This window comes from Myotis myotis, unplaced genomic scaffold, assembly GCF_014108235.1.
Source record: "Myotis myotis isolate mMyoMyo1 unplaced genomic scaffold, mMyoMyo1.p scaffold_m19_p_14, whole genome shotgun sequence".
NCBI lineage: Eukaryota > Metazoa > Chordata > Mammalia > Chiroptera > Vespertilionidae > Myotis > Myotis myotis.
The window spans coordinates 44641885-44663270 of NW_023416318.1; the positions used below are offsets into that span (position 1 = coordinate 44641885).

Consider the following 21386-nt stretch of genomic DNA (forward strand, 5'->3'; position numbering starts at 1 on the left):
AAAAAAAAGAAGAGAAATATTCCAAAGCCTACTTTTTTTTTTTTTCTTTTTTTTTTTTTATATATTTTATTGATTTTTTACAGAGAGGAAGGGAGAGAGATAGAGAGTTAGAAACATCGATGAGAGAGAAACATCGATCAGCTGCCTCCTGCACATCTCCCACTGGGGACATGCCCGCAACCCAGGCACATGCCCTCGACCGGAATCGAACCCGGGACCCCTCAGTCCGCAGGCCAACGCTCTATCCACTGAGCCAAACCGGTTTCGGCCCCAAAGCCTACTTTTAAGTGATCTCATAATAGGTCCAAATACAAGAGATCAGCACAGTATATACATATATGGAATCATGTTGTACAGCTGAAACTATGTGTCAATTATATTGGGGAAAAATACAGGAGACCATGGAAATGTGTTTGTTTCACAACTCAGATTTAGTCTGGTGCAGCAGTTGGCAAGGAGATTAATATTTTTCATTTGAATCTGTGTGTGTTCTTTTCCCCTCTATTTTACTTTTGGACAGTTATGGTAAAGTTTGTGCTAAATGAAATAGTGTCTTTTAGAAAGAATTCAGCTTTAGTGAGTTATAATTGACTCTTTACACATTATTTGTGATACTTTCATGAGATCAGTTTTTCTTGGCTTATATGTTAGATACTGATGAGGATTAAGAAATTTCAGGAATTATTTTTTGTTTAGATAATATGAGAATGAGCCTCACATCCATTTTCTCTGTTCTAGCCTCTCAGTAGATTGATGGACTTTTTATAGTTTTATAAAATGTGTTAATGTTAAATTTGTGTTGATCAGGTAATTTTATCTTAAGTCTGTGTTACATTGGGTATTCAGAGATAGACTAATCATTGTGTGTTTTTTGCAGTGGGACTTCCCCTCTTGCATGCCTGAACGCAATGCTGCACACAAACTCCCGAGGTGAAGAGGGCATCTTCTATAAGGTTCCAGGCAGAATGGGAGTATATACTTTGAAGGTAAATATTTTTGGAGTCATTTAAAAAGTAAATCATGAAGTGACTACATATAAATATTTGCGTCATAGAGACAGAATTCTGTTTTTCAAGAGGTAATCTTTTTGGCCCTGTATTCAAAATATTTTCTTTAACCATCTAGGTAGATCAGAGAAGAGAAATCAGTTTATTTTTTATTGTTTATGATAATATTATCTTGGAAGGATGAAATGAAAATGTCTTTCAGAAACTTTTTCAAGGGCCTCACATTTGAATAATGAGTGATACAGCCTTGATGCTTTGTAGTACTTTCTCATTTAATTCTCCATTACAATTTAGAGTTATGGTTATTATTATAATGTAGAAAGCCAAAGTTCAAAAGATGGGATTTTCTTGTTGGCCAAATACCATCAGAATCAGAACTCAGATCTGACTGAGTTTCCAAGCCCATGTTCTTTTTACCGTAGCGGGCTTAGTAATTTTTAATTCTTACACTTGAGAAGGGACCTTGACCTATCAGTGTCCTTTTCTGAATGAGCTTGAGTAGAACAGAATAGTTTGAGTAAAACAGAATTTATTAGTTTAGATAACTGAATATTCTAGGGAAACTCAACCTTGATTCAGGAGCTCAAATGATATCAGGGATTGGTAACAATAGATAACAGGGATGTTAACAGGTCTCTCCACTTTATTTTGGCTTCGCTCTCTGGCAGGCACTTTGCTCTTTGTACATGACTCCACTCTGCAGGCTGTACGTCTGGAGAGGAAAGAGTCCCAGGAACTAAAGCAGGAGACTTCAGTTAGTTTTGATTTGGCTTAATTATTTAATTAGTTTGGCTTGGCTCATGTGTGTATACCTCTTACCTCTTAAACTTTATGCTATAATCATAGTATGCTCAGTGGTTGTACATCGCCCATTAACATTAAAAAGATCTAATTTATCTATAATACCTCCTTTTTATACACTTTGTTAACTTCCTGGGTTTACAGGGCTATAGTACCATATAGAGTTGTTTGTATTTCTTTTAGGTTTTAGTGTTCTAGACTTTCCGTATTGTTAATAACGTACTCCATGTTGGACATTGTAGAGGCAATAAAGAAGGATAAATGGTGATCCCTGAGCTCTTGATGTTCACATAGTTATTGAAATAATTGTACATTGACAAAATTTAACTGTGACATAAAATATACTGTACTATAAAGTATTGTGATGAGCCTAACTGGTTTGGCTCAGTGGATAGAGCGTCAGCCTGCGGACTGAAGGGTCCCAGGTTCGATTCCGGTCAGGGGCATGTACCTTGGTTGCGGGCACATCCTCGGTGGGGGGTGTGCAGGAGGCAGCTGATCGATGTTTCTCTCTCATTGATGTTTCTAACTCTCCCTCTCCCTTCCTCTCTGTAAAAGATCAATAAAATATATTTTTTTAAAAAAGAGTGTTGTGATGATATAGAGAAAGATTAATTTTGAATAAAGGAATCTAGAAAGTTTTTGTGTGTTGGTTTGTTTAGTTTTTTAAACTTACAAGATTTGAGTTGAACTTTGGCAGATAAGTAATGTAAAGAGGGCCTTCCAGGATAAGGGACTAGCTTAAGCAAAGGCACAGCTAGAAGGATTCAGAATGGATTTGAAAGTAGAGTAAGTTGGAGTGGTTAGGACATAATCTGTGTGTGGACTAGTGATAGGAGTCAGGGGTGGGGTAAATGTTAGGTAATGATCAGACTTTGGAGGCTCTTGAAAACCTGAGGGGGGTGGGGAAGAGGTGAGTATATGTGTTAAGAAGATGGCAGAGTTTTTTTCAGGACAATAGCATGATCAAATCTATATTTAGGAAGATAATTAGATAGGGTATGTTTAAGGGTAAAGCAGGGAAATGTGTAAAAAATACGTTATTGTTGTTTGAAAGAAATGATTGGCCTGAAATACAAGAGTAGTGAAAGAGATGGAGGCAAAGAAGTTAGTAATATTTGTATTCAAAATACTTGATGAACCTGTAGGTCAAAAAGTATGGCTGACAACTGTAAAATTTGTCCTGCATTTTGAAGGAAAGAATAGAAAAATACGGGGTGTGTATTCTAACGAAGTGTACAACCTGAGAAATGGCACTAGGATATAAACATAAGTGGAAAAGAGCAGTTCTTTACTAGATCAGAGTTTTCGAGTGTCAATTGTAGGTAGGTGGGCTACATGTCAGAATTATTTTTATCTGATTAGAAAAATAAATTATATGGGAAAATAAAAGATATATTGAGAGGAAAAAGAACCATCTGTATGTAATTTTATAACTTAGAAATAACATTAGTTATTTATATGTGTATATTTTTATGTACCACATAAATTCATAAAAGCTGATATTTACTGAGCTCTTATCATATGCCAGGCACAATTTTTCATTTATTAACTCATTTAATTTCAGAGTTATCTTTTAAGGAAGGTACTGTTATTCCTATCTTATAGACAGGGAAGCTGAAGCATGAGAGGTTAAGATTTTGATGAAGGGATACACAGTTAGGAGAAGATAAAGCCAGAATTCAAACCCAGAAAGTCTTAAGTTCCTAGTTGTTGATCTTACAACTGTCCTATTTTATCTCTCACATACTGTGCTGACACAGGTATCCTTTCTGACTAACATTCCACAATCCAGTGTAGAAACCAAAGATTCATGTGATTTAAAAATAAATAAAGATTTCTTTTGTATTTGAGTCTTGATGGTTACTAACCAATATTTGGGAAACAATTAGATTCAAATAATGGACTATCTTTCTCTACCCAGACTCTTGATTGAGTTCACAATACATAATGGTATTAATATATACACAAATATACATATGTGTGTATATATATATATATATATATATATATATATGTAATATATATATATGTATTATATATTACATGGATAATGCATGCACACATGCTTTATAAAATTTTTATTATATAGGGTTTTTTTTTAATCCTCAACTTATATTTATCTGATATATATAGATACACACACACACACACACACATACACGAAGTTCTTGTCGAATTTAAGTCTCTGTGTTGTGCCTACATATGATTGGAATGTAAAATTTTTACCTTTGGATATAGATTGAAGCATTTAGCTACTTTGATCCAAAAAAGAGATGACTGGGATTCAGAAAATATTATTGGTTCTGCTGTTGAATCCTTTAATACAAAAAAATTAATCCACCCAGTTGAGTTGCAACAATGGGTATCAAAGACTTAATTTAATTTCTGCTTGCTGAATTGGTAATGATTAATCCTAATTGGATGCTTACATTTTCAGAAAGATGTGCCCGATGGGGTGAAAGAGCTCTCAGAAGGTTCAGAAGAAAGCAGTGATGGCCAGTCAGATTCCCAGAGTTCTGAGAACAGCAGCAGCAGCAGTGATGGCAGCAACAAGGAGGGGAAAAAGAACAGGTGGAAAAGGAAAGGTAAATACAACTGATGATTAATAAAGTACTGTCGGATAAATGCCTTGTTAGTAGTTCCTCTTTTTTTCTTTTTTTTTTTTTAATTAAATCTTTATTGTTCAGATTATTACATTAGTTACTCTTTTTTCCCCCCATAACTCCCCTCCACCCAGTTCCCACCCCACCCTCCGCCCTCACTCCCCACCCACTGTCCTCACCCATAGGTGCACGATTATTGTCCAATCTCTTCCCTCACCCCCACACCCCTTCCTCCCCCCAAGAATAGTCAGTCCATTCCCTTTCTATGTCCTTGATTCTATTACAATCACCAGTTCATACTGTTCATCAGATTATTTATTCACTTGATTTTTAGATTCACTTGTTGATAGATGTGTATTTGTTGTTCATAATTTGTATCTTTACCTTTTTCTTCTTCCTCCTCTTCTTAAAGGATACCTTTTAGCATTTCATATAATTCTGGTTTGGTGGTGATGAACTCCTTTAGCTTTTTCTTATCTGTGAAGCTCTTTATCTGGCCTTCACTTCTGAATGATAGCTTTGCTGGATAAAGTAGTCTTGGTTTTAGGTTGTTGGTATTCATCACTTTGAATATTTCTTGCCACTCCCTTCTGGCCTGCAAAGTTTCTGTTGAGAAATCCGCTGACAGTCGTATGGGTACTCCCTTGTAGGTAACTGATTTTCTTTCTCTTGCTGCTTTTAGGATTCTCTCTTTGTCTTTTGCTCTTAGCATTTTAATTATGATGTGTCTTGGTGTGGTCCTCTTTGGATTCCTTTTGTTTGGGGTTCTCTGCACTTCCTGGACTTGTAAGTCTATTTCTTTCACCAGGTAGGGGAAGTTTTCTGTCATTATTTCTTCAAATAGGTTTTCAATATCTTGCTCTCTCTCTTCTTCTGGCACCCCTATAATTCGGATGTTGGTACACTTGAAGCTGTCCCAGAGCCTCCTTACACTACCTTCGTATTTTTGGATTATTTTTTCGTTTTGCTTTTCCGGTTGGGTGTTTTTTGCTTCTTCGTATTTCAAATCATTGACTTGATTCTTGTGACCCTCTGGTCTGCTGTTGGGAGTCTGTGTAATATTCTTTATTTCAGTCCGTGTATGCTTAATTTCTAGTTGGTTCTTTATCACAACATCGAGGGTTTCGCCAGTCTTCTTGAGGATCTCACTACATTTATCGGCGGTCTCACCAGTCTTCTTGAAGATCTCACTACATTTATTGGCGGTCTCACCAGTCTTTTTGAGGGCCTTATTAAATTTATCAGCAGCTTCTAGACCAGGGCTGGGCAAACTTTTTGACTCGAGGGCCACAATGGGTTCTTAAACTGGACTGGAGGGCCGGAACAAAAGCATGGATGGAGTGTTTATGTGAACTAATATAAATTCAAAGTAAACATCATTACATAAAAGGGTACGGTCTTTTTTTTTTTAGTTTTATTCATTTCAAACTGGCCGGATCCGGCCCGTGGGCCATAGTTTGCCCACGGCTGTTCTAGACAGTTCTTTAAAGACCTTAAAAGTGTGGTTTTGAACTCTATATTCAGCAGTTTGCTTTCCTCCCATTCTGTCATTTGTGTCCTGTTTCTTTGTCTCAGCATTTTTTATGCTTCGCTGTGTCGATAGAGTGCTTTTCTGTGCTAAGTGTCCCAATTACCTGAGGTAGACACTCTTGGTGCACCCCCTTGTGGGCTTTGTGCACAGTCTTGTTGTAATTAAGCCTTGATTGTTGTAGTTATCACTGTGAGGAATTGACCTCCAGGCCATTTGGCTGTGAGAATCAGCTGTGTCTGCAGTGGGAGAACTTCTGTGCTGGAGACACCCCTCTGGGGCTAGACTTGCTTCGATGGGGCTTTGGTGCTCACTGAGTCTGCCCCCTGAGTGTGTCTTTTATGGTTCCACGGAGCTGCAAACTGGATGGTCCCACTCTGACCTCTGGGCTTCCTGGCTCCTGGATCTCTAGGGAGATGCTTATCGAGCCTTTGCCTGAGGCTATCCAGCAAAAGTCTCCCTGCAGGGCTTGGGCGGGGCGGGTCCCACAGGATCAACAGAGCGGGGTTAGCAATTATGGCTGCTCTCCATCTTGCCCTCAGAGGCTCTGCTTCTCAGTGTCCCAGTAATTGCTGCAAGCCCCATGGAGAGAAAGCTGCCCCAGGGTTCTGAGCGATGCCAGACAGTCCCACTTCTCCCATATGAGTCTGGGTCCCTAGAGACTCGCCCGGAACTGGAGCTCAGAGCCTGAGACTCCCTCCCGATTGAAGACAACAACCACGCCCTCAGCCACCAGCCCACTTCGCATGCACTCTGCACCTTAGTATTTTACTTCAGCACTGCGCCTCCTCTGAGTCTCGGTATGCTTTTCTCTTTCCTCCTAGTTGTAGAACTTCCACTCAGCCAGCCTTCCTGTGGTTCTGGATGATGTCCATTCCGTCTTTTAGTTGTATTTTTGAAGTGGTTGTTCGAGGCAGCAAACTCCGGTGTTTACCTATGCCGCCATCTTGGTTTTCCGTTCCTCTTTTTTTCAGACCCTCAATCTGTTAGTCTCCTTCCCTTACCCTTTAGATCAGTACTGTCCAATAGAATTTCCTTTTGTCATGGAAGTGTTCTGTATCTATGCTGTCCAATGCAACAAAATAGCCACTAGCTACATTTGTCTATTGAGCACTTGAAATATGGCAAGTGTGACCAAGGAACTGAATTTTCAATTTTATTTTAACCTAAATTTCAATAGCCACTTATGGCTAGTGGCTACCACATTGGACACTACGGCTCTAGCTTTTACCTGGGTTTATTTTCAGCTCTTGGCCATCGATAGCCTGTTTTCGGATACTCAGATTTTATTTACCCCATTAATCTTCTCTTCTAAAATTTGAACACTTATTACTCTAACAACTCTCTCCTTACTAGGAAAAGAATGCTTTTCATTTCTGTTAGCAAAGACTAAATTTAGTGTGCTAGCCTTTGCTCTCATCCCCTGCTTGCTGTCTGCTTCATAGTTTACCCAAAAATTTTCTTTAAGGAACAGTGTCTTGTGCTACAGCTTCCCTGACATGAATTTTCCATTTAAGGATACATATTATTACCTATTCTTGCTAATTATCTGTAGCTTCTTGTCAGAGTCTTGAAGAGGGTAAATTGTTTTTGTACCAAAATATTAATAAATTTAGCTATACATGGTAAGGCAGATTTTAAACAAACCATGGTGATTCCTTTTTAAGGACTGATACAAGGCTTTTTTTACTCTGGACTGATTTTACATAGCAAAATAGACATCTAATAGTTTTCCTCTTAGGTTTAAGTTTTAGGTGAGCTGTTTTTGTATCTAGAAACTAAGAGTTTGTTTTTTGGAATACTTGACTCATTAATTTTAAGTTCCTTTAGAAGTATTGATGTAGAACTGTATCAGAAAAAGTCTTATTTATCCTCATCTCTGTTAATGTGTATGCTACTCCTGGAGAGAATTGAGATAATTGGTGGAATCATGTGAGTTCTCTGGTATGGTTACGACACATGCAATTGGGGAAAATTTGGGATTGTGAGGATTTTAGTTTTTAAGATCACAACCACTTGAATAACAACCCAGACCTCAAATTTTGGGAATGAGTGGAATAAAGGCGAGACAAAGCCAGGACCTGTTACTAATATTGTGATACATATTTTTAAAGTAATCCCTGTCAATAGTGTAAGGAGGTATAGTCCAGGCCTATATTCCTTATGCACTAAGGACCTTTTTTGGAAGGGTAGAGCTGAATGTATTAAAAGTTCTGTCCCTCCTCTGTGCCTCCCCAGTTTCAACTTTTTAAGTTTAGAAATTGTTGATATAAGATTAGGAAACAAGCAAAGTCATCAGACTAGAGCAGTGGTCGGCAAACTCATTAGTCAACAGAGCCAAATATCAACAGTACAATGATTGAAATTTCTTTTGAGAGCCAAATTTTTTAAACTTAAACTATATAGGTAGGTACATTCAACTTTAAATTCAACTTTTAAATTCATGGTTTTCGTCTTCCCTTTTTCTTTGCTTCTTCTTTGTAGCCATCTCAAACAGGGCACCTAAAAAATGTTTTATTTTATTATAATAAAGCCACCAACACAAAAAAATTACAATTCTTAAATTGATGACAAAAATACCTGTAGGATTTGCAACTGGTTGGAAAAATACAGGTAACTTTATGCTTCGAGTAGGTACTTTTGTCACCTGCGTGCGATTTGCGGACCCGACTAGCACTAACCACTGCACAATGAGACTGCTGACTGACTGGCTCACTCAACTCTGCATGAATCGCGCATGCCTCCCCAGCTGCGTATCCCGCAGCCCACCTGCGCTGCGTCTCCCGTTGCCCAACCGACCGATACCCCCCACTTCTTCTAACGCCATTTCTTCAAAATAGACTCGCCCAAGCCGAAAACCGACTTCTGCGCATGGGCCACGAAGTTTCAATCTCACTGTACGTGCACGCACGTGGTATTTTTGTGGAAGAGCCACACTCAAGGGGCCAAAGAGCCGCATGTGGCTCGCGAGCTGCGGTTTGGCAATCACTGGGCTAGAGAAACAGTGAGCAAGATTCATAATGTCTAGATGTGGCTGGAAACAGTAAAAGCAGCATTAAAGAAGCCAGACTGCCCTGACTGGTTTGGCTCAGTGGATAGAACGTCGGCCTGCAGACTGAAGGGTCCCAGGTTCGATTCCGGTCAAGGGCATGTACCTTGGTTGCAGGCACATCCCCAGTGGGAGGTGTGCAGGAGGCAGCTAATCAATGTTTCTCTCTCATCGATGTTTCTAACTCTCTATCCCTCTCCCTTCCTCTGTGAAAAATCAATAAAATATATTAAAGAAAAAAAAGGTCAGACTAATAAACTGGAAACAATATCATGGTCTTGGAAGTCTTGACTTTTCATTAGCCACATATGCTACAGTAGCTGTTTTAAGTAGTGGCTGTACAATGTTGTTAAAAGTTGTCTCTGAGAATTTAAGGTAAATGTATTATGATACAGGAAGATCTAAGAAATAACAATAGAACCCCATTGTCAGTAGCTTATGATGTAGATTAAGATAGCATAACCTTGCCCAATACTCAGCATCTATAATAACAAAAGTGTAATATGTTAATTAGACTGGACGTCCTTCTGGACGACCTTCCGGACGAAGGCTGGGCTGTGAGGGAAGCCCGGGTCCCAGGTGCCAGAGGGAAGCTGATGCCGGTAGCCAGGGGAAGGAAGGCCTACTCTTGCACGAATTTCGTGCATTGGGCCTCCAGTAATAATAGAAGATACTAACAGCAAGGTAATAGCAAAATAAAAATTGTGGTTCAGATAAATTGTTTTGAACTGCCTTTGATTCATTCCTTTTCTAGAACTTACCACAATATTGAATATTTATCCTTGGTTTACACTACAATGAAATGTTCCATCAAGATCTTTTCTGATTGTAGGTAGTGTGTTAAAATGAGAGTAGAATGGGCCGTATGTGGTGTTTGGAAGGTGGAGATGAGAGATACACATGATGTCATATAGAACTCATGTTTACTCTAGCAGCTCTGATATTCTTAAGAAATGGATAAATGCTGGGCTACCAATAGTGAAGAATGATTTAATCTTTCATTAATGGGTTACGCATGGTATAGATACGGACATTTTAGGCATATGTTATATATTTATGAATGTTCTTGTAGTCCAGTGAAATTAAAGTGGAAAATCTGTAGTTAGCAGTGATAGGAGCAGCATGCAGCAGAGCAGCTCTAAATCAGTTGCAGTTATTAATAAAGGTAAAGCAAACTAATTGTGCCTATTCCTTTTTCTTATTTAGGGCTTTTCCTCTCAATCTGACATCACTTTATTTCAAATGCATTGTAAGACAGGAAGAACATTGAGATAGTATCAAAACCCACTTCCTTTTATGTACAAAAATAAAGAGCTCTGACAGCAAAACTGATACTTCTAGTTGAAAATTGATAGAAACTCTCTTGATATAGTTGTACTTTTCAGCCAAATAGGAATAGAGAACAGAACTTTGAAATTCAGCCCAATATTAAAACTAGTTTATTAATTTCCATGTAAAAGTGGAAGAACTGAGAAGCTTGTAGTATTTAGTTCTTAGTTTTCAGACAGGAAACAATGTTCAGAGAAGAGCTTTATGAAATTCCAAGCCAAGGTAAGGTCAAATGACTCCAGAAAAATGATTAAAATCAACTTTTTCTGTTGCTTTTTTGGTAGGATCATAGCTAAGTAAGTCTATGCCTTTTCCCCAAAATAAAATATAAGTACTGCAGCATGAAGCAACTGCAGAAATATTTTTTATCTTCTAAAAGAAACAAGTTTTTCAGATTTTAGTCTGCTTTTAAAGTGTCTTAAGAAAAACATTAAATGTGAAATGTATCTTTTCACCTACAAGAAATTACTAGTTCTTTCCAGGAGCATGACCTAATGTTAATTTTACTGCTTGTCCAGAACTATTTTAAATCAGGAATTTGCTATATATTGTGTTTTTAGTTGAAATACCATAGTCCTTCCTGTCCTCTAACATTTATATATATATATGTTAAGTTGCTGAATGGGGATGATTATGTGTAGAAATATCTCCTTTAAAAAAGGATACTAGGGAGAAAAACTCCTTTGGGCAAAGTTAACTTATGTGGGGAGAGACCTTTGGGAGAGATGTTCTCTTTCTCTTCTGGAGTGGTTGGTGGCTGAGTTGGGAGGTTTTAGCTCTGTCATGTATTAAAGATGGCTACACTATTAGGACTTGGATAATTAGGGTACCCAGAAGCAAGGGAAGGTATTCAGGTATGGCCTCTCCATGTTTGATTATGGGACTGTTTGAATATCACGAGGAGCTAATCTGCCCAGTTTGGAGTAGACTACACTTGCTGTGGGAAGAAGCGGCTTAGAACAGTAACAGTCTTCTCCTGGAAATGAAATTCCCCTAAAAAAGACTGTCCTGTAAATAAGAACTTTCCCTCTAGAGAAGGATTAGTGTTTTTGAAGATTAAAACAATTTTGGAAACTTCAGTTGCTATAATTGTTTTAACCATTAATCCTTCATCTATATAAAGCTAAGTTTTAATTTTTATATTACGGCTTCATTATTTCTGATACCATCTAATATTTCAGAGGGGCCCATTGAATGTTTTTAGGAGAAAATAAAATGTCAGTGATTATTTACTAAAGCTTTAAATTCAAATGTGTCTAGAATGAATAGTTCATATCCTGTTGATGTTACTCAATATAATAACCATCCATTGAAATGGGAAATTCTCAGTGCTATAATATATCTGAAAAGCAGTATCTTCTGCACATATATTCAGTGAGTGGTACATAAATATTCAACAACCTGAAACTACTTTAGTAAACTATGCAAAACTGGCTTCAGTGAGCACCAAGTTTTAAATGTTTTTCTGAAACCACTTTAGTTTTCTCCACTAGGGTGCTCTTTGATTTTTTGGGTAACATTTTTTGTTTTGTTTTTAATTCAAATAAGTAATGGCTGATCTTTTGACTAGAATTTGTTGATCTGTTGTTGTGTCTATATGTTTATATGAAACATTGTTGTTTCTAACCAGATGCTAAATATGTTTTTAAATGAGTGGTTTTAATATGTTGAGCAGTTCACATTGGAGAACCAGTAGATTCGAATATAATCTTGAGAAGTATTGTTTAGGCCATTCTTTATTTACAAAGCTAAAGAAACGTCTCTATTTAAACTATTTGCTACATTTAATCTTTTTCCATTATGTACCATTTGCCAGGTATTTGGGAGAACAATTCGAATAAGGTGTGGGTTCCACCCATATCTAGAGATATAGAAATAAGCAGATAATTAGCGAGTACTTAATAAGTAGCAAGTGTTTATGTTTATCATATTAGGACAGAATTAGAAAAGAGAGTAGCTTTACCATGGTTAGTATTATATGAGACATAGAAAGATTTAATATATTCTTCCCTTGAGAGTATAACTTCTCTTGAAGACTAGACATATGGAAAGAAAATACATGTAAAGGCAAGAAGGTGGAAGTGTGTATACAGTGTTTTCAAGAAACCATAGGAATAAAAGTTTGGCTGTAAGAGGGGATTTGTGGGAAAAAAGAAGAGGAAAGAAGTTGGGATCAGACTGTTAATCTTTATTGCTAGTCTCCATTATTTATAGTTTGTAGGTGTACATAAAGTAATTTCTTAGGAAAATTAAGATATGTAGTATGGCCGAAACCGGTTTGGCTCAGTGGATAGAGCGTCGGCCTGCGGACTGAGGGGTCCCAGGTTCGATTCCGGTCAAGGGCATGTACCTGGGTTGCGGGCATATCCCCAGTAGGAGATGTGCAGGAGGCAGCTGATCAATGTTTCTCTCTCATCGATGTTTCTAACTCTCTATCTCTCTCCCTTCCTCTCTGTGGAGAATCAATGGAGTATATTAAAAAAAAAAAAAAAAAAAAAAAGATATGTAGTATGGATCCGAGAATGGCAACACTGCTGACTCAAATTTTCATAGCCACATACCAAGAGGAACAAGATTTTTGTTTATAATGCCTGCCCAGCGTGGCTCAGTGGTTGAGCGTCGACCTATGCATCAGGAGGTCATGGTTCTATTGTTGGTCATGGCACATGCCTGGGTTGCGGGCTTGATTCCTAGTTTGCAGCATGCAGGAGGCAGCCGATCAATGATTCTCTCTCATCATTGATGTTTCTATCTTTTTCTCCCTCTCTTTCTCTCTGAAATCAATAAAAGTGTATTTTTTAAAAAAAGATATTTGTTGCCTAACCGGTTTGGCTCAGTGGATAGAGCGTCGGCCTGCGGACTGAGGGGTCCCAGGTTCGATTCCGGTCGGGGGCATGTACCTGGGTTGTGGGCACATCCCCAGTGGGGGGTGTGCAGGAGGCAGCTGATCGGTGTTTCTCTCTCATCGATGTTTCTAGCTCTCTATCCCTCTCCCTTCCTCTCTGTAAAAAATGAATAAAATATATTTTAAAAAAAAAAAGATATTTGTTTATAGGCCTTTTTCTGTTAGTTTTATCCTCTTGTCTTTTCTGTTGGCTTTATTCACTTGTCCAGTTACTATCTGAGTTAATATACTAGCTTTGATTTACTTTTCTACCTAATAGAGTTTATATTAGTTCAGTTTATTTCTAACCATTGGTATATAGGGCAAAAGAATTCTTTTCCATTCTATTCTCTCATACCTCATTTTATTGCGCTTCACTTTATTGCGCTTCACAGATGCTGCGTTTTTTTACAAAGTGAACGTTTGTGACAACCCTGAGTTGAGCATGTCTGTTAATGCCATTTTCCCAACAGCATTTGCTTCCTGTGTCACATTTTGGTAATTCTCACAATATTTCAGACTTTTTCATTATTACTATATTTGTTATGGTAATCTGTAATGTTATTATTGTAATTGTTTTGGGGCACCACGAACTGTGTCCATGTAAGATGGTGAACTTCACCAATAAATGAATGGCTCCACCAACTGGCCATTTCTCATTTCTATTTCTCTCCTTTGGCCTCCCTATTCCCTGAGATACAATAATATTGTAATTAGGCCACTTAATAACCCTATAGTGGTCTTTAAGTGTTCAAGTGAAGGGTCTCACATCTCTTACTTTAAGTAAAAAACTAAAAATATTAAACTTAGTAAGGAAGCTACGTCCAAAGCTGAGATAGGTAAAAGCTTGGCCTCTTGCATCAAACACTTAGGCAGATTTTGAATGAAAAGTGCTACCATAGGCCTGGCTAGTGTGCTCAATAGTTAGGGCATCATTTAGTGCAGTGCAGGGTCATGGGTTTGATTTCTGGTCAAGGGCACGTAACTGAGTTGCAGGTTCGATCCGTGGCTCCAGTTGGGGTTCATGTGTGAGGCAACCAATTGATGTGTCTCTCTCACATTGATGTATACTTGAGTTGGCTTCACTGGTGGGTCCTGGAATCTTTATGCTTTAGTTCAGTTGGCTTTGAGATATGTTTGTGGTTTTGTTTGTTAGAAAGGGCTTTGAGGCAGGTGAGGAAATGAATAGTCTCAGATATATGCAAATCATTAAAAACAAAATAAACGTAGTTAAATATTAATACTTTTAAACTTTATTTTCATTATGTCCCTTTAAAAAAATTGGTCAAATCAAAAAGACAGTAACAAGTGTTGGCAAGGATATGGAGAAATTAGAAGAAATTCTACGTTTCTCGTAGAACTGTTAAAATGGTGTGTCCATTTTGGTGAACAATTTGGCAGTTTCTCAAAAAGTTAAAAATAAAGTTACAATTTATATATGAACCCAGAAGAATTCAAAACATATGTCCAACACAAAATCCCAGTAATGAATGTTCTTTTTTATTTTAATCCTCACCTGAGGATATTTTTCCATTGATTTTTAGAGAGAGTAGAAGGGAGGGGGAGAGACAGAAAAAGAGAAACATCCATGTGAGAAAAACACTTTGATTTGGTTGCCTCCCCCACACACCCTGACCAGGGTGACGTCTGAGCATGCAACCGAGGCACATACCCCTGACCGGAATCGAACCCGGACCCTTCAGTCCATAGGCTGACGCTCTATCCACTGAGCAACTGGCTAGGGCGCAAATATTCGGTATATAATTGTTCAGAATGCCCCCGAAGTGGAAATAACCCAAATGACCATCAGCTAATGAATAAAAAAAAAATGGGGCATGTGCATAAATTGGAATAGTGTCAAGAGATAAAAAAAGGAATGAAGTATTGATTGATACATGCTCTGACCTGGATGAACCTTCAAAACATGCTAGTGAAAAAAGCCAGTCACTAAAAAGCACATACTGTATGATTTCATTTATTTGAAATGTCCAGAATAGACAAATACATAGAGACAGAAAGTAGATTAGTTATTGCTTAATAATAGAGACATTGATTAGGGAAAAAGGAGTGACAGCTAACTCATACAGGATTTTTTAGTGGATAATGAAAATTGATTGTGGTGATGGTTGCACAGCTTTGAAGATATATGAATTGTATGGTATATAAGTTACATCTCCGTAAAGATATTGTATAAATGCACTGAGGTTATGGTTTTTTTCTTGTTGCTCAGTCATCTCAAGAATTATCCAACTTTATTTTTGTGTGATATATTACAATGATTTTTTTAAATGTCACACTTACTGTATGCAGTTTTTTCCCAATATATAAACTGTATCAGCAGTTGCCTACCGGTGGTCTGCAGACCACTGGTGGTCCGTGAGAAAATTTTGGTGGTCTGTAGAAAAGTTTGGACATTATTTGCATTTTTATGTTTTATTAATCCTAATAAATAATAATAAAAAATATTTTAAGAAATTCTTATATTGTTACTGAATGACAGTTTTCGCCTTTACAGTGCACTAAATTCATGAAATGTACTAGAGCAGGGGTGGGCAAACTTTTTGACTCGAGGGCCACAATGGGTTCTTAAACTGGACCGGAGGGCCGGAACAAACGCATGGATGGAGTGTTTGTGTGAACTAATATAAATTCAAAGTAAACATCATTACATAAAAGGGTACGGTCTTTTTTTTTTTTTTTTTTTTTTTTTTTAGTTTTATTCATTTCAAACGGGCCGGATCCGGCCCGCGGGCCGTAGTTTGCCCACGGCTGTGGAGTCTAGTACAGTGATGGCGAACCTATGACATGCGTGTCATAATTTTTTTGGTTGATTTTTCTTTGTTAAATGGCATTTAAATATATAAAATAAATATCAAAAATATAAATCTTTGTTTTACTATGGTTTCAAATATCAAAAAATTTCTATATGTGACACGGCACCAGAGTTAAGTTAGGGTTTTTCAAAATGCTGACCGCCGAGCTCAAAAGGTTCACCATCACTGCTCTAGTACATTTAGTGAATTCCCCTTTCTAGTAACTAGAGAGGGGGAAACGAGAAGTGCAAGTGGCTTCAGTATTGTTTCAGCCATTACAGCAGTCACCCACTCCGCGATTAACCGATTCTATCCAATTGTTTTATTTTATTTATGTATTGGATGTAACTGTGTATTTTCTTTAACTGTTATATTTAATGGCATCAAATAGTTTGCCTTTAATAACTATCATTTCTTGTTTGGTTTTAGATTTGAATGAAATAATCCCATAATGAGGGGAAAAAAGCAAAGCATTTCTTTAGTAATACAAAAGATAATGTAGCTAATGATAATAGTAACAATAGTAATATGTGTACTTCACTTAACTGTGAGCTGATCAATGAATCAGTCTCCACAGTCCTCGTCAGGCACCATTAGGAAGAACATTCGAACTGGTGACGGAGAGAAGAAAAAACTCCAAGTATCAAGAAAATATGATTCGAACTACTTGAAATTTGGATTTGTTTAAGAACCTGGTAGTGAGTTGGATGCACGGCCACTTTGTGTTGTGTGTTCTGAGAGTTTATCCAATGATGCCATGAAACCTTCAAAACTCGAAAGACATTTGCAATCAAAACACCCGGATTTAGCTATAAAGCCACTTGAATATTTTTCAAAGAATTCGTGAAAATATGCAAAAGCAAGTAATTGCTCTAACAAAAATGACTATTGGAGATAAATCCTTATTAAAGGCTTCTTATCTGATAGCATTTTAGATCACGAAAAATAAAAAGCCGTTTATGATTGGAGAAGAATTAATTAAGCCTTGCATGTTACAAGCCTGTGAAGAGGTTTTGGGAAAGCAGGCTGTCCAGAAATTGAAAGCAATTACTATGTCCGCTAACACTGTCAAACGCAGAATTGAAGACATGGCTGAAGATATTGAAAATAAAGTTATAAAAATGGTGAAAAATTCACCATTTTATTCAATTCAATTTGACAAATCAACAGACGTAAGTAACAAGGCACTTCTCCTTTGTTTTGTGAGGGTTGAGTGTGAAGGAGTGTTACAGGAAGAGCTACTTTGTTTGCTCAACTTGCTGGGTGCAACAACCACCTCTGAGATTTTTGAAGCACTTAATAGTTATTTCCTGGAACACGGAATTGAATGGGAAAAATGTATTGGAATATGTACAGACGGTGCCGTAAACATGACTGGGCATCTTTCAGGAATTTTTGCAAAGGTGAAAAATGTTGGTCACCCAGACATTTTGTCTACACACTTTACTATACATTTTGAGCAACTTGTGGTGGAAAAAATGTCCCCAGAACTACACGCAGTATTATCAGATGTTATTAAAATTATTAATGAAATTCGACACAGAGCGCTCAATTCTCGAATATTTGAGGCACTTTGCGAAGAAATGGGTTCCCAGTATACTCACCTTCTTCACGCTGAGGTGAGATGGCTGTCGAGGGGCAAGATACTAACACAACTGTTAGCCCTACACAAAGAAGTCAAAATATTTTTTCCAGCGGCCAAATAATCTGAAATTACAAGAACTCTTCTCCGATGATAAGTGGGTAGCCAAGCTTGCATACCTGGCAGATATTTTTTCACTATTAAATGAACTAAATGAACTTACAAGGACAACTTAAGGATGTGTTCACACTGTGAGGTAAAATGGATGCTTTTCAAAAGAAAATATTACTGTGGCAATCATGATTGGCTGAAGAAGATCTGCAAATGTTTGCAAACTTTGATGACTATATGAGAGAGAAGGATATCAACCGGCAGGTGGTAACCATTGTTCAACAGCACATACAATCATGCACAGGCTCTTTGGTCATTATTACCCAAAGAAAGAAGATCCCAGATATGGCAATCGTGGATAATAGATCCATCTGCAGCAAACATTGAAGACAGCAATTTAAGCATGAATGAAAAAGAAAGCCTCATCGGTCTATCATCTGACTATAGTTCAAAGCTAAATTCCAGTCATCCTTATCAAAACCTCATTTTTTATCTCCATTAAAAGTGAATACCCCTTGGGGAGTGAAAAAGTATTGAAAATTTTGATTCAGTTTTCAACGACATATTAGTGTAAAAAAACATTTTCATCTGTCACAGCAATTAAAACTCGGTACCAGTCTTGGCTTGAAATAAATATGGCTCTCCATCTTGCAGTAATGGCATTGGAGCCCAAAATCCATAAACTTATTTCAAGCAAACAGGAGTAAATATCACACTCTAAAATTGTGTAATCCTATATTATAAAGCCTAACATGCAAATCGACCGAATGGTGGAACAACCCATCACTATGATGCGCACTGACCACCAGGGGGCAGACGCTTAACGCAGGCTCTGCCCCCCAGTCCGCAGGCCCCAAGCCAGCCAAGGCAGGTGCCAGCGGGGGATCCCCCGATTACCCCATTTGTCACCCCACAGATTGGCCCTGATCACTGGCCAGGCCTAGGGACCCTACTTATGCATGAATTTCGTGCATCAGGCCTCTAGTACTTAAATAAGCTTCAATTATTTTGTAAAAATTAAACTTACTTTAATAAATTTGTTACAATTAAACAACCTTTGAAGATTTTGTTATGATTAAATAAGTATTTAAAATGTTATATTAAATAGGTGCATTTCATATTAATAAAATGGAAGTGCTCTGTTCATTATTTTACAAATGTATTTATCTTTTTAAAAAAACATTAGTGGTCCCTGGGATTTAAGATTATGAATTTAGTGGGCCGTGAGCTCCGAAAGGTTGGCGACCGCTGAACTGTATCATAAAGGTTGAGATATAAAGCTAAAGCTACGTAGGTAACTCATTTTAATATTGTTTGCTCTTGTCCTCTTTAAAGTGTTATTTACTGTGTATTCTTTTCTTAAGATATCTAAGAGACAATTGAAATGCTCTGTTTCAAAACTTTTGTATTCCAATGAACAATGCTTCTGCATTTTCATGTTAGGTAGCTACCTACCAACATACTTGATTTGGTATCTTAAAGCTCTTTAGCCCACACTATGGGATTCCATTTTGCTATTAAGCCTTTTCATTCCAACTACTATGAAAGGAGAAGGTATTAGTAAGCAGGTTCTCTTCAAAGTCATCACTAACAGTAGCGATTACTTTATTTTTATTGTTAAGGGGTCTGAATCAACAATTTCTCTCATCATAGATAATGCACTGTTAAACTCTATAAAACATAAAGATCAAATGTGCTTTATTTTAAGAGGTATAGGCTCTTGGAGGGGAAGACCCTCATTCACGTAAGACCAAGGTTGGGCTAAGCTCTGGGGTATAAAACAGCTAGTAATGAAGAAGAGAGTGGTTTATGTTTTGTTAACCTACGTTGCTTCCATTAGAGAAATCCTCAAGTGCCCTCTCACCCTAGTAGCCCTAAAACTGCTGATTTAAGAGATGTGGAAATATCAGTATTAAAGCTGTAGTAGAGTTTTTGAGGTGGAATGGCCTTATTGCCTTTATTTTAAAGATAGGGAAAACTGGGACCTATTCTATCAGTCCAGGTTTCTTCCACTATATCATGTTGTTAGATTTACCTTAAGAACATACATACTGTCCAACAGGCTCTAGAATCTTTTCTAAGTTTATCTAATTTGGTGACTAATGGTTTATATTCTGCTTCCTGTTTCTTCAATCAATTCTTTTGAAAAATTAAAGAATGAAAAGGTATGAATACTAACACCCACCCCTTCCCCATCCTATCATCCTTCACTAGAGCTTTCTGAGGAAATAAACTGAAAAGGGAGGCTGTTTGCCGTAGAACTCCAAAAAGAAGATCCTTCCCAAAAGTGTTTGGTCACAGTTCTTAATACAGGTAGCAGAATATGATTGGGGAAGGCATGGTGCTTGATATCAACTCTGATAACAAATTTATCATTGTCATTTTCCTCCTTAGTATCAAGACTGTCACAGCCATCCTCTCCCCAGTCAGGTTGCCCATCACCCACAATTCCAGCAGGTAAAGTCATATCTCCATCACAGAAGCACAGCAAGAAGGCACTAAAGCAGGTAATTATGCTAGTCTCTGTTTATCAGAAGTATAATCTCCTACATTAAAAATGCATGACTCTGGCAACCATTAAAAATTTCTTGAAAGGATATTATGTTCTTTTAAGGAGAAGTTTCATGCAGTTTCCCAATTAGGATTTAATAATGTATGTATCTCTGTGTCATTGGTTTGTGGTATATACTCTTTTTATCACATTTTATGTGTTCCTAATTTGCTAACAGGTTTTTCTTTGTGTATGTGTTCATTTTGAAAATTATGAATAGTTGTTGAATTTTTCAGGTTTTCTTCAGCATTTATCGAGATAATCAGGTAGCCTTTTTCTTTAAATCTAGTATCATACAAAATTCCACGACTAGACATTTTTTATTGATTTCAGAGAGGAAGGGAGGAGAGAAAGATAGAAACATCAATGATGAGAATCATTGATCAGCTGTCTCCTGCACACCCCCTACTGGGGATCAAGCCTGCAACCCTGTCATGTGCCCTTACTGGGAATCCAACTGTGATCTCCTGGTTCATAGGTCGATGTTCAACAACTGAGCAACACCAGCCAAGCTAGGTTTTTTAATGCTAATCCATACTTAGCTCTCTAAAATAAACTGTATGTTTGTTACATATTTTTAAATATGTTACGGAATTTTCTTTTTTAAGATACTAGCTTGGGGGAAAAAAGATTTTAGCTTGGATTTTGTTGGGAGTTTTTTTTTCTTTGTGCTATCCAGAAACAATTTTGGAATCAAGATTCTTCTAACATCCTAAACTGAATTGTGTAGTCCCCCCAAAATGTATACACACTTCAACAGCTGATAGCTCCATTGATGTTTCTTTCTTTTCAGATTTAACTTATTGGAATTAATAATTATTCAAAGTGTGTATACATTTTTTGGAACACCCTGTATTTTTCTAGGTTTCTGGGGAAATTTTGAGTAGTTTATCTTTTTATTGAAAATTCTGTAAATCTCACTTTTTAAAATTGTTTTCCTAGCATTTCAGTTTTAATTTATTTTCTTTTACTAGTCTCTTGGTTTTCTGCTTGTGGAGCTAAATTTGGAAATTTATTTTTCTTAGAAAGTGATCCATTTCACCTGATTTTTTTCAAATATTGGTATAAAGTTGTACATAGTATTCTTATATGTCTCTTTTTTGTTCTTCAGTGTTGTTCATTTAT

At 37.2% G+C, this 21386-nt stretch overlaps 1 protein-coding gene across 9 annotated transcripts in view; it reads left to right on the top strand.

Annotated features, from left to right (window-relative positions):
- ASXL2 (ASXL transcriptional regulator 2) overlaps nt 1-21386 on the top strand; it is a 92202-nt gene that overhangs the window by 39632 nt on the left and 31184 nt on the right. For 8 of the 9 annotated variants that reach the window (XM_036335143.1, XM_036335144.1, XM_036335140.1 and 5 more), the window contains 3 exons: nt 878-986; nt 4249-4396; nt 20105-20217. In XM_036335143.1, the coding sequence (XP_036191036.1) occupies nt 878-986; nt 4249-4396; nt 20105-20217 (370 nt within the window). Of the gene's footprint in view, nt 1-877; nt 987-4248; nt 4397-18860; nt 19005-19924; nt 20024-20104; nt 20218-21386 lie in introns of those variants that run through there. The other variant, XM_036335149.1, reaches the window with a different exon arrangement.